The 14,410-nt window shown below is 42.6% G+C and overlaps 1 protein-coding gene across 1 annotated transcript in view; it reads left to right on the top strand.

The window, feature by feature from the left end:
• SGPP1 (sphingosine-1-phosphate phosphatase 1) overlaps window positions 1–13,547 on the top strand; it is a 35,724-nt gene extending 22,177 nt beyond the window's left edge. The window contains exons 2-3 of the mRNA XM_083167192.1: window positions 3,631–3,720; window positions 5,764–13,547. Coding sequence (XP_083023318.1) covers window positions 3,631–3,720; window positions 5,764–6,315 — 642 coding nt within the window. The 3' untranslated portion in view covers window positions 6,316–13,547. The remainder of the gene's footprint in view (window positions 1–3,630; window positions 3,721–5,763) is intronic.
• Window positions 13,548–14,410: the final 863 nt, after the last annotated feature.

Raw genomic sequence — 14,410 nt, 5'->3', positions numbered from 1 at the left:
GTTGTGCCTGGGATTTATATGGGGCTGCTCTGTTGAAATATAATAGTTATGGGGGTATGGATACAAAGCACTGATAATAAGGATGGGAGGGAGCGAGGGTAAGACAAACGAGGGAGAATGAGGAAGAGTTTGGGTAAAAGGTAAAATTAAAGGTTAAAAAAATAATAATAATAAATAAAAATGAATAAAATTAAAATGAAAATAAAAATTAGTAAAAATTAAAAAAATAAACAAAAAATATACAGAGAATAAATACAAATAGAAAAATGAATAAAATACAATGCAATGAAAATGTTATGTTTACACTCTTTTGAGTAATGTGGGTTGGCCTGGACCGGGTTGGAGCTAAGTTAGTTTCTTGGAAGTCTATTGTCCGTGGTGGGTGCAAATAGCACTGGGTGAGCGTTACACTAACTGTCCCTTACTTGCTGGGAAGGTGTAGTGGTAAACAGTCCTGTTCTGCCGCTGTGATACACTCGCGGCTCTCCTCTCTCCACACTTGCGGTGACTTCCGTTTTCTGGCTCCGTGCTTCCGGTCCCGGCTGACCTCGTAACCAACGCATTTCGAGCTGGGCTGAGTAAGAGCCCAGCTCGAAACGCGTTGGATACGAACAGGACTGTTTACTACTACACCTTCCCAGCAAGTAAGGGACAGTTAGTGTAACGCTCCCCCAGTGCTATTTGCACCCACCACGGACAATAGACTTCCAAGGAACTATCTAAGCTCCAACCCGGTCCAGGCCAACCCACATTACTCAAAAGAGTGTAAACATACCATTTTCATTGCATTGTATATTATTAATTTTTCTATTTTTATTTATTCTCTATATATTTTTTGTTTATTTTCATTTTTACTCATTTTTATTTTCATTTTTATTTATTATTATTATTTTTTTACCTTTTTATTTTACCTTTTACCCAAACTCTTCCTCATTCTCCCTCGTTTGTCTTACCCTCCCTCCCATCCTTATTATCAGCACTTTGTATCCATACCCCCGCACCTAAATTTTACACTGTAATGCCTACCTCTAAAACGTACACTCTGTGGGGTCCCGGGGAACGAGTTTGAGAACCTGTGACTTAGGATATAAGTTCTCAAATTCTGTCCCCAGGACCCCAAGAGTTCGAAATAATTAGTGGACCTTTTAAAATGTGTTCGTGAATGAGTACACCTGTGCACCTTCTGGGTGACCTGAAAACCGTAAACTGTTTGGGGTCCTGAACGCTAAGTTTGAGAACCACTGGACTAGAGTTGTTACTTGTTCAAATTAAAACAACTTTATGTACCCTGCTAATGGGTTCCTTATTATCTGGTTGTTGGGACGGACTGACTGTCACACAGCTGATACCCCTTTCAGACAGAAAAATCCCCAAAACCCAGGTATTTCCCGGATACAAAAACCCAGGTACAACTAGGCATCAAGGGGCTGTCCCCCTTTCACACAGGAGCAAAAACCCGGGTATTTCCTGTGTCGACCCCTTTCAAAGCCGGATTTTTCCTGCAAAACTCTGTGTGTCATAAGAATAGGACCGCTTTAAAGGCACACAGAGATGAGGTCATCAAAAGTGGGTGGTGACTGCTCACTGCATTGCATTAACCATGGCATGACACAAGGATATGTTGTAAACAAGTTTTGTTGTTTTTATATACTGGAAGGTACATGTTACCTCACATGGTATGTCAGTATATTTGCAATGTTTGAGTACACTGTGTCATCTTTGACTGTCCCAGTCATCTGTTTGCCGATATCCTCCTCCCCTCTCACTGCCAGCAGCTCTCACCTGTTGCTTCTACCAGTGGGCCATGCTATCCTTTTTTCAGCTCCCTAATGACCTCAGAGGCCAGCTCCATTGCCATGCCCTCCCAGCCAATCAGAGAAGCCTATCCTCACAACCAATCAGCCAGCACCCCACCAGGAGAGCCAATCAGTGCCTAACAATGTGTAATAATCCCAAAAACCCGGGTCGTTTCCTTTCAGACAGCCGGCGACCTGGGTTTTTGGAATACAGACCCGGGAAAAACCCAGGTAAATACCTGGGTCGAAGTCCCGGAATTTCAGACCCGTGTTGACCCTTTCAGACAGAAGAAAAACCCGGGTCGACACGGCAAGAGCAGGGAAACTCCTGTGTCTTTTTTTCTGTCTGAAAGGGGTATGAATCTATTCTATTCGGCTATATGTGGGTGGCTAAATTGGAAACAAATCTGTGCACTCCACGTTTGTCTGCATGGACTGGATTACAGATAAAGCGCACCAATTACCCTTCTGTCATAGTTTGGAAACTTCTGCATGTACAAGTATGAATAAAACATAATGTATGAGGCGCTCCACTGGTTTTTGTCATTGTACTATTAAAAATTTATATTTTAACCAGTGACTAAGTGGCAGGTGCATCAAACTTACAAGAGGGATAAAGTGCAAAAGTTGCCCATAGCAACCAATCCGCTTCAGGTTGCTACTGGCTCCACGTTATCTCTCTTAAAGATTTGATACATCTAACCTTAATGACAAAATATAAAGTCCATCAATATTTGGCAAGCTAGCCTGTAATATATTACTGGAATATTAGAGTACTTGTGGCACCTCTGACTTGGGGTCCAATGTGTAACTCCACCAAACTTAACTGCTGTCCCTCCAGTTACTCAGTCCATCATAAGATCTGCAGGTGCTGTACATTGTATGCATGCCCCCTGTGTGCAGTCCCATTCACATCAATTGTTTCACGCTTGTATACCGTTTTATTGAGCTTGTTCTCTATTAAATAAAGCAGTGCAGATACAGTATGCCCGGATATCTTATGATGGGTGATCAGAATGGATCAATATTTCATTTAGGACATACATTATGTGTCAATATTCTGTGTTGTGTACTATAATACTGTCATACTGGGATGGGAAACGTAGGATTCACACCGGAAGCTACAGGTATAGCAGAGTCCTCTGAGCCTGTGGCTTCTTAATGTTGGCCATAGACTAGTGCGATTTGGTCACTTTTCATCCGATTGTGACGGATGTGGACAAGAAATCAGATAAATTCTGTTTCCTATTCCGATCTGATGCACGGTCCCATGCGCACCAGAGTCTGAGATCAAAGGTGCTTCATGTAAGTTATATCGGATCGGACAGCCTCCGGCAGTGGTGAATGGGATCGCATACAATATATTATGTGCAAAAGGCCCGCATATGACCTATCGTATGTGATCCAGATGCCGCGGTGTTCCCAGGAGGTTCAAGAGCAACTGGCTGCGACTTCTGCCCTCAGAGAAGTCAGAAGTAGTGTAAGACAGTACAGTCCCTGTAGGATATCTAACCGTTCGACACTAAGGGCCTGATTCAGAGCAGCTTGCTGGTGTTCGGAACTCAGCTAGCAGGTTAATGCTGCCCCGCCAATGAAACGCCTGTCAGTCAGGCTGCGAGCGCCTTGGCGACATTTTCAAAAAGGCACTGGCAGCCGAGCCCTGCACGTGCGCATTACTGAAAATGCACATGCGCCTAGGCCCATCAATGGAGAGGGGCTGAATCGGCCCGTACTGTTGTGTCTTATTTAGATGACCAGGTAGACTTGCTTCTAAAAATATTCTGTATTGTAATTTTTATAATTCGCTTAACTGTTTATTTTTGTCCCCATTTAGTATCCATTTGTTTATGGACTGTTACTCGCTGTGGGCTGGTGCTGCCTGGTGTGCCTTAGTCGTGTATATATGGGAATGCATTCCATTTTGGTAAGCTTAACAATGTGAATTTATCGCTTAATACAAGTTAAAACAATCAATCTAAATGGTATTATCATGTTTGTTACAGTAAATGTAAAGAAATGGAACTTTTGTCGATGATCGCCTTATAGGGTATAGTCAATGACTTTTCAATGAATAGGCCGGCGTGGGAGTTAAATGAAGAGGGTCGCTTGTTTTCGGCGATCCCCGCCGTTTATCCCCCTCACCGGCTGCATTGAATACAATAGATAGTGTTACATCGTCACTGAGACCACATTCACCCCACCCCAGACTGGCAGCAGGATGACTCATAAGTGTTGGGGCGGGATATTCTTGGGAGTACATAAAAGATTTTGCCTTGCAAATGAAACTAATTAGCTGCCAGATTACTAGATTCCCTGTACATTTATAAGTGTGTGTATGTGTGACATTGCTAATGACTGTTATCTTAATTAGTAACGCGTCCTCTGCTCCATTACACATAATAAGGAAAGTTAATCTCTGAAACCACATCCTTTTATGAGCGTAATGCTGGAAATATTATTGGTGGTACTTGTTTCCTAGAACGGCCAAACCGTTGTTGATCGGATCGATCGCATCGCATGCGACGCGACCGACACGATGGTCCCGATTTTTACATTGATTGAAATGTGAATAGGGTCCCTGGGACCCTATTTTACATTGGATTCAATGTAAAAGTCTCCCCAGACCCCAATTTTAACCCCCTCAACGGCACCCCACTATTGACGCCAACCCGAAGCGTGGCGAGCGTACCGAGCCCGCAAGGGTCGGCGGTACGCATCCTCCGACCTTTTCATACCCCTACTATCCACGTCGGCGTGGAGTTGAGAATATAAAGTGTGGCGAGCGCACGCGTATACCTTCACAGGTATACGCGTCCCCACGCGGGGCTCGCCACGCTTCGGGCTCGCTGCGCTCGCCACACTTTATTTTCTCAACTCCATGCCGATGAGGATAGTAGGGGTATTGAAAGGTCGGAGGACGCTCGCCACGCTTCGGGTTGGCGTCAATCGTGGGGTGACGTTCACAATGAAGGGGGGGGCATATACAATGAGAAATCGGCCATATTGGCCCATTTCCTATTTTTTTCCCGATTACAATGTTAAAAATATTTTAACATTGAACCCTATGGCAAAATCGGATGCATCGCGTCGGTCGCGTCGCGTGCCATGTTAATGCACCCGACCGACGCGATGGACCTGATTTTGCCTTTGCCTGCAAAATGGACCTGATTTCAAAGGAAATCGAGTCCATCGGGAGTAATCGTGTACCTTAAGTTAAGGTACACGATTACCCCGATTGTGGCCGTTCTAGGAAACAAGTACCTTATTGGTTTTATTGTAGCCCAGTTTCATAGATCAGGTTACCCCAAAAAGGATTTTTATATTGAAATAAACAATGAGCTTAATTTTAAATCTCTGCCTCAGTGGGGATTGACGGGTGTATTCAATGCTTTTTGCGAGCTGTGACAGCGAGCAATCAGCTTGTACAGTTTGCAAGATCAGTATTCATCTGACCCCCTGCACACACTGTTTCCCCCTCGCTAGGTTTTTGTAACAAGGGGGTAATGGCATGTGCGCCCGCTAAAACAACGAGGCATTAGCTGTGAGCTTCGCTGTTTGGGGGAATCCTCGCCGTCCTCTTGACAGCAAGGATTCCCCCAGAACGTAGAATAGGGTGAGCGGCAGGGGTTAAACAGATCGCCGTTTAACCCCCTCGTCGGCCACATTGAATACACCCCTTAATGTTCCTCTTGCTCAATTTTGTTTTTAATTACATTTACACTTACAGGACTGCTCCAGATCTACGGCTGCCCCTGGTACCTAACGAGAACTCCTTTTCCCCATCCCATCAGGCCGTGTCCAGGCAATGCATAATATAGTGCATTTAGGCTATTCCTGAATCCAGTGACCTCTTGATGTTTGTTACAACCTATTCAGTCTTTTTAATGCAGGAAGCGATTTAACAGTTTGTCTTAAAAAAATTTAAAATACATTTCCTCAACATTTGTTTCTTTTTGTCTTCTTGCAGGATGTTATCGCTGGTGTCTTATATGCAATTCTCATTCTAATAGTCTTCCATCCAGCACTTGATGTCATTGACAATTTCAACCTTACTTACAAGTATGCCCCATTTATCATCATCAGCCTGCACCTAGCCCTGGGCATCTTCTCCTTCACACTTGACACTTGGAGCACCTCCCGCGGAGACACGGCTCAGATTCTTGGCAGCGGTGCCGGAATTGCCTGTGGGTCACATGTGAGTCACTTACTGGGTCTCCTCAAGGAGCCTTCTCCCGACATGCTGCCTTTCACTATTCCTCCATTCACTGTGCATCTACTCGGAAAGGCCATGCTGCGCGTTTTAATCGGACTCGTTGTTTTATTGCTGATCAGAGCAGTCATGAAGATGGTTACCATTCCTCTGGCTTGCAAGGTGTTCGGCATTCCCTGCGACGATATCAGAAAGGCAAGGCAACGGATGGAGGTGGAATTGCCGTACCGGTATCTTACCTATGGCATGGTTGGATTTGCCGTCATGTTCATAGTCCCTTATGTATTTTATTGGGTAGGTCTCCTTTGATCGTGAATTCCTCTCGGTGTAAAAACATGGCAGAGAAGGACCGCTCAGAAATGGCAGGTTGATAAGCCTGGAGGTACTGAAGTATCCTGGGAAGAATTATCTCGGGAGATTTGGAAATGAGGAGTTGGAAGCTCAGTCAGACTTGTGGTCTCCCATCCATTCATCAAGCGCATCAGAAAGCAGATTTCGTTTGGGCCAAACAAGCAATAAAATGGTCCATTATGTTTTCATTTAGACTGCAAGCTTAGATTTTTTTTTTTTTTTAAATATATATATTTAGGTACGGCTTGCTACTTGTGCCTTTATTTTCCTAAAATCACAAGCGCCATGTATACTGTGATTTTAAGGGCAAGCATCCAGAACCTAGTTTGAACCCGGAAAATGTTTTTACTCCACAATGGTAATATTCGCCTGTTTCTATATGTAACGTAACACAGGTCTATCTTGAGAGACGGCAATAATTGGGAATGCGTCTTTCAGTTGTCATTTTAAAAAGTGTTCTGTTTTATTTTGCCTTTCGAACGTTGGTTACCACTACGTAGCTTAATCATTTTTGTTTTCTTTTATTTGTTTGTTTTTGATGAAGAGAATATTAATTGCGTAACTATGTAATGCAATGCTTTGTTAACGTTTGCTTATGTAGCCTAGTGATTCTGCTATTTCAAGCTAATGGAAAACTTCATACAGCACAAATTACAAAGCCTAATAGTCCAGGTAGTTCTTTCCTTAGGCAGCGTCTATATAGGTGGTTGTGTGGCCAGGGATGAGCCCCCATCACACAGTGCAACACATTTATGGTACGTTATCCTTGCACTCAATTTGCATGAAATGGAGTTAAAGGAAACTATTGGTCTCCTGTTCTGAAAGTCCCTATTATGAGGGAACCCATAGCCTGCACATGGGCTGCAGCAATATCCTTAGGAAGGTGGCGGATAATGTCACAGGAGACGAGTAATATCACGGACGCATGATAACTTTCCATTGTCACATGATCTGTATCAGTAGCTGCATTCTCAGGATAATTACTGCCTCCACTGTGTTCTAGTCAATGGGTAAACTAGGTTTACGTTTAATCCTCTTGCCTTGTATGGATACCCTACAGCATGAGCGAATCTGCAGTTACTAATAAGATATCACGTTTTTGGGCAATAATCAATGTCGTCGGCAAGCATGGTTTGTACGGTGAGGATGGCTTTTTTTTGGGGGGGGGCGAGGAAAGCCATCCTCGACGTCCGCTCACTGTATGCAATGTTCTGGGGAGGATTCCTGGGAACAGCTAGGATTGCCACAAATGCAGGGAGCCCGCTGCATATCGCCATTTTGACAGCCGCACTCGCCGTTTCCTCCTTGCTAAAAAGAACCAGCAAGGCGGAAACTGCAAGGGGGGGGGGGGGGGGGGTCAGTTGAATACTGACGCGTGAGCTATGGCGGCGAGCTATCGGCACTGCCCTTTTGGCATTGAATAAACCCCAGTTGCACCTGTTATAGACTAACTGACTAGACTCTTTTTTACATGTTATATTTTAATGAATGTGTACAGGGCTTTTATTATTACATGGGAGTGTAATAAGCACATAGATGTCATTAGCATTTGCATACCTTTCATAATGTTTAATGCACATTTATAGACTTCTTTCTTGTTTATAGCAATTTGTCTTGTATTCATTTCTTGAGACGTTCCCAAACAAAAGCCTATTTATTCTCCTATTTGGACATTCAAATTTACAAAGTGTTAACGCACTATTTCCACAAATGTTTATGTCGCGTGTACGTTGTATTTATCAGCAAATTGTTTTATAGTTGTTCATCAAAAAGGCAGTCTAAAAGTTTAACATTATTTTAAAGTTTTAAAATGTATGTTCGATTACAGTTCTAATAAATGCACTAATCTGCAAGATCTTCTGCAGGAAATATCAATAATATGTATCATATGAGATTATACAGTGTAGATGCAAAACTATTACATTTCAGGGCGTAAATATGAATGTTTGCTACAATACACTAGGTGATCATTAGGTTATGAATGTTTTACACTGCGCAATGTTCTATTTGAAATAATATTTACACCAAAAGTTAATTCTGAAGTTTAGGTAGAGTACATTGATAATAAAAGTTCAACTTGCTATGGGTACTTTTAGTGCCAGAGGACCCAATGGAAGCACACGCACACTCCATTTGCAGCCATTGAAGGCTCTGGCAAATGGAGCATCCACACTAAAGGCCCCCATACGTGACTAGGCAATTGCCTGTTTGAACTCTTTACTGCAATTGTGGCGATCAATCGCAGGAAAAGAGCCCCGGTGAATGACCGCAGGTCCAATGTGATACTCGGTCCTGTGCACGTCGTAACGGAGCCTGCGAGTTGCTCCGGTTGCGGAAGCAATCTCTTGGCTTGCTTCTGAGCCTTGCGGGCTTGGCTAGGATCGCAGGCGGTAAAGCGCATGTAAAAGGACTGCATGCGATACTGCCGCCCGGGAAGGCCCAAGGCGGCATAAGGGGGTATTGCCAACGAATTCTACCAGGGGAGAAGTTGCGACATTGTATGGCCACCTTAAGAGCTGTTTCTATTTTTTGACACATACTAACATGTTCCGCTGCATTTAAGTTTTGGGTCAAATAGTTATTTTCAGGTATTGTAGAATCAAAATGATGCATACTTCTTTCAGAACGGGGTGCACAGAATCAACTACATGAATTCCACAAATGGATCCCAGATAGACTTAGCTTCCATGAGATCTTGTACTCCTGACCATCAATGGGCCTTCATGCAACATTAACATAGTTATGTAATCAACATCCCACATCCGAATGTCCAAGTGTGGGTGTCCAATGTCAGTGACCAACTGCATTTTTGAGAGCCTCCTATTGTTGTCCTGTTTTACCTCACCCTATTAATGTGGTGCATTGTTGCTATTTCAGCCAGAGAAATTCAGGATACATACAATGTTACTGGAGTGAATAAATGTTTGGTATTCAACAAATGCAGTTGGTTTGGCAAATAGAGATCGGTGCCAGTATTGGTGAAATCTCTGCCCGTCGTACATTTCCTCTGTTAAGCTATAAAATGGCAGTTGACGATTTCTTCAACCCAATCTCTGTTCCATGGATATTGGAGATTTCAATAATTACTATTGATAGTCACTAAAAATGAATACATTACCTTCCTCCTTTTTTCGTTTAAGCGACCAAGATTCCTGGCACCCATGTGACTTAATATAACACAGCTGGCACACACATGTGTAATGTATGCAGGTCAGCATTCCAGTTTGCCTTTAATAGTAGCACTTACAGTATATGTGTATATACCTCCTTAATGTCGTGTGCAAAAAAAAAAGCATTTCTCTGTAATACAATTATGTTGTAAATTGCTGATTTGAAGGTACAAGATAAAATCTTTAAAATAATATTGTATAAAAAAATGATTTTGCAAAGTATAATCTGTGTTTATGTGGGATCTTGTATCCAGGAAGGAGAGAACCATTCACTATTGCTGCTGTTGCTGGGTTTTATCCTTCCCACGGATAAACCGTTCTACCAGCGGTTACTAGAACTGAAAAGTAGTGGGTTTGTTTCAGGTTGTTTAATGCATAGTTCTCCAAACTACAGGGGGCACTAAGGACCCTGTGCGTTCCAGGTAATTGATCCCATGCTAATAAATGTGTGTATATCTGCAAATATATAATATACTAGTAAGCCCGCTCGAAGCTTATGCGAGCACTTCTCGGCAAATTCGGCCCGCCCGGTGTCGTGATGATTCGCACTCGGCGAATCATCCGCACAAATCGGGGGTTAAAAGGATCGACCCCTTAGTGTTAATTAAATATTAGCCCTTTGAGTGTGACGTGAATTTGTCAAAATAGGTGTGAAAATTGCAAAGCAAAAACATTTGTATTCATCAGAATATAGGAGAGAATTTAAAAAAAATTATTTTATTTTGCACAACATTTTTATTTGAATTGATATAACAAATGTGAGCGACGCCGGCATTTTAGCTGCTATTTTGCACATCTCCTCACAAAGATGTTGGCACTCAAAGGGTTAAATTATTCTCCCCTACAGCTCACTTTCGCAGCCATCAAGTATCAATCACTCCGTGCTGGCATGCATGTGTATTTCTAGTTAGCTTAAATATTAAGGCATAATCTGTAATGGATATATTTGCTCTTCTGTGCGAATAAGCCTTTGTAAAGTTCGGGTGTACATTAAATACTCTATTCCTTAGAGCTGTATCCAATTACCTGCGGTCATTGACCGTGGGTAATTGCTTCACCCGGGACTATCCTCTCAGCCCCTAAAGGATCAGGCAGGTGAAAAACAAATCTTGAACAGTCAACCTGTTCTTGAGAGGACAGCGAATATATACAGGATTCACTGAACCGGTGTGTTTTAGGGAGAATATAATAAAAAAAAAAAATTATTTTTGGGGGGTAGAATTGAATAAACATTCTTCGCAGAAAATTGGATAAACCCCATAGAGTTCATCTGATTTTTCCCAGTTCCAGTCCTTACGGAACCTTAGTATCGCATAATGGCATTAATTAGCAGCACCTGTGGATCTGTTAGTCAGGCAGTAATGAGGGCACCTGTTCATGAACTAGGAGATTTGTAAACTATCGAGTGAGGACTGGAGTTGAAAAACGTTACTGGAAAACATAGTGGCAATAATGGAAAAATCACCTAAAAATGTCCTAAAGTAAAAATGTAAAGGTCCTAAAACTATCCAGTAATACAGAACCTTTCAGCTGATATCAGGTGGGCCAGAATTGGCATCGGCTTCAAACAGTTTTTATAATGTCACAGATTTGTGATCTTAAAATTTCCATTCTGCATGATGACAATCCCAACGATTTTCTGTACAAACATTAGCATGTTGGTTACTGGTGTGGAAGATCCAGTGCCTACGCTCCTCTTATGAATGCCCGCAATCTGACTGCTTGGTCCGGCGCCAAATGCCTCGGTCTTGTCCAAGTTATCCACTCACCCGTACAACGCACTGTGATAGTGATTTAGTTGCTTGGGTTAAGCGGCAGGAATGTAGGTAGTGTTCCCAGTATGACTTTGTATGTGCACAGAAGTCCTGGCAACTACTGTCATTTATATTTAAGATGACATCACAGATTTCCCTGAGATCACCATGTATGTTCTGTAGATTGTAGCAAGTACCTGTCCCAAAGTGATCTAATGGACGTTTCTAAACAAATCGCATCTTTTTAAAATATTTATAAAGTCCCAACAGCATTTACCATTTAAAGTTACTTCATCCATTACTGCTTCATGCTCAGCAGCAAGCAAAGTACCAAGTACACCCCATGTGTATTTACATGAGACCTTTCCTATGACATTTTTGTGCATGGTTAATATATAATTGCAGCCATGCCACTGACTACACATTGGTGAGGTGGGAGGTTCTGTAACTAGATTTGTGTTTTTACATTTTCTTTAAGTCAAATATTTACCAGGGATTGAGCCCTCAGTCACGGATAGACTTTTATTGCACAATTGCTAAAAACGAATTGCAGAATGGGCTACTAAATTCACATTCGCGTGACTTTAAAAGTCTATTTATGTATCATTAAACAAGGCAGCTGCGAACAATGGGTTTTTTATTGCTTGGCTAATCCCTGAAAATTGCACTGTAAATGCCTTTCACTTGAATAGTTGCCTATGATAGTAAATATCATACATAGCATTAAGAATGATAAACTTTAAGGCCTTCATTGCCATTGTCCCTTATATATAACTTTACATTGTATTCTGGCTTTTCTTCTATACTGATGCTTTCACCACATATATCTAATCCAGGGATGGGGAACCTTCGGCCCGCCAGCTGTTGTTGAACTACATATCCCAGCATGCCCTGCAACAGTTTTAGCATTGCCAAATAGCAAAACTGGAGCAGGGCATCCTGGGATGTGTAGTTGAACAACAGCTGGAGGGCCGAAGGTTCCCTATCCCTGATCTAATCCATATATTCCATATGATTCTGTAAACCATGTACGGAACTGCACTATTTTAAAATATGACATCTTTTTTTTAGATTTGATTTTACCTTTGACATCATCCCTGATTTGGGATCATTTATGGATCACAGCATTTACTAGCACCCTTCTTCCTGCGCATTCTTAATAAAGAGGGTAATTCTGGTCGACTCGCAATAATGCGGTTTCGTCCCCGTCCCGATATTTTGGGGACTGCGTATGGTCTATTATGTGCAGCCCCCTTTGCAAATGGCTTCGACGACTTGCATAGTCACCGAGCCATTCGCAAACATCGGGGCGGATGGGTACCCCCCAATGTTTTATGGGCGTCCCCATGGAAACGTAGGTACACCGATGCCTGCCAGGAGCGGTTGGCTGATGTCACAGGACGTTCACCATCTTTGGCCAGCTGCATGCAAATAACAGTCAGTTTCCACTGACTTCTGTTTGCGTAGGGAGGAGAATTCATTCCATTCATTCAGCGACCATCGAATGATTTCTCCTGCAGCGGAGGCATGCAAGGGGATGTGTTTTCATTCCACATCCCCTCGCATGGTACTGAGGGGAATCGGTGGGTTGGAGTCTCAGGTACTCAGGGGTAGATTTATTAAGCTCTGTGAAGTGATAAACTGTCTGGTTTTTATCACCGGCCAATCAGCTCCTACCTGTCATTTTTCAAACGAAGCCTTTGGCTTCACAGGTAAGAGCTGATTGGTCGGTGATAAAAACCAGACAGTTTATCACTTCACCGTGCTTAATAAATCTGCCCCTCAGTGAGCTGCGATGTTTGCAGCTTTTTGAGAAAACCAGAATCGGGGCAAAATTTTCTTCAACAAGACAAAAGTCTACATTCAATGATTTATGTATCTGTGCTCTAATGGTAATTACCAAGAAACCGCCCTGCAGCAACTTCTTACTGCTCGTATCCTGCTCCGGCAACATGTTTAGCATAAGCTGAAGTATTTCTGCAGCGGATACTGTAACCTTAGTATTTTTGTTAGAGCGTAAACCAGCTTGTACCAAAACGACATTGTAGGTAAACGTTTGTGTTCTTGCACAATTGGCACATCTTCGTTTGTACATACTACTATTTCTGACGGAACTCCTTTTCTTCCACAAAACTATTCATACAAATATACTGATAAAACCGTCTGAATTAACTCGCTCCTGAAAATAATCATTGTTTACACTTTTTGTTCGGGTTTTGTTTGTATGACTGCTTGAGTTAAAGTCAATAAAAGAAAATCTAATGTCTCCAATGACTCATTTATTTTTATTGCAAACCTGTTTTAACCCCTTCACAGTACAACATTAATATCTGTAACTTGTACAGTATATACAAACACCCCCCCCCCCCAATCATACACTACCGTGAATTATCACAGGTGATACCCCACAGGGAAACCGACGGACTCCCGGGCATCAGGATTGCAAACAATACACTGTGGCCCTGATTCTGGTTGGCTTGTTAGCTGCTTTGCGAGCCATGTAATGCCGCCCGTACCAACAGCCACACCCCTGCTACTCAGCAAATTTTCCAACAGCACTGCAAATGTTTGTTTTGTATAAACATCCATACACAGGCTTGCGTGTGGGCCTGAAATCACTTCTGTAGCAAGATCTAAGCCAGTCTCTGCTGACTTAGAGCGGCGTCCTGGTCTGCCAGAATTGGGCGGGCAGTTGATGTCCGGTGATGTCAGCTGGCTGCCCCTGTTCGCAAGGGGGAAGGCCAGCATTTTTCTGGGCACCTGCTACACGCACACACTCCCCCCCCTTTCCTCACTGCGAGCGCCTTGGAGACTATTGAAATCTAAATTGCAGTGTGAAAATAAAGCAGCCAGGATTTACCCTGCACAGAAACAAAATAACTTACTCAAATCGAAATCTCTCTGCATCTATTACACGTGCACAGTGCTGCATGGTTTGGGCCAGTTGTGTGCTTTATTGTTTGTTTTGCTAACCAATCTAAATCAAGCTAAATAAATAAGCACCCTAAATCAGGCATTAATATTCATTATTTGTATAAGGCAAAGACTTCTACCCAAAAAGTGCTTTTTATAAATGTGTTCATTTCAGAACATGCAAGATCTGGATATTGGTTACCTCTTAGCCCCACC

Source organism: Crinia signifera, chromosome 12, assembly GCF_055691185.1.
Source record: "Crinia signifera chromosome 12, ASM5569118v1, whole genome shotgun sequence".
In the NCBI taxonomy this organism is placed as follows: domain Eukaryota; kingdom Metazoa; phylum Chordata; class Amphibia; order Anura; family Myobatrachidae; genus Crinia; species Crinia signifera.
This window is presented reverse-complemented; position numbering and strand designations above follow the sequence as displayed.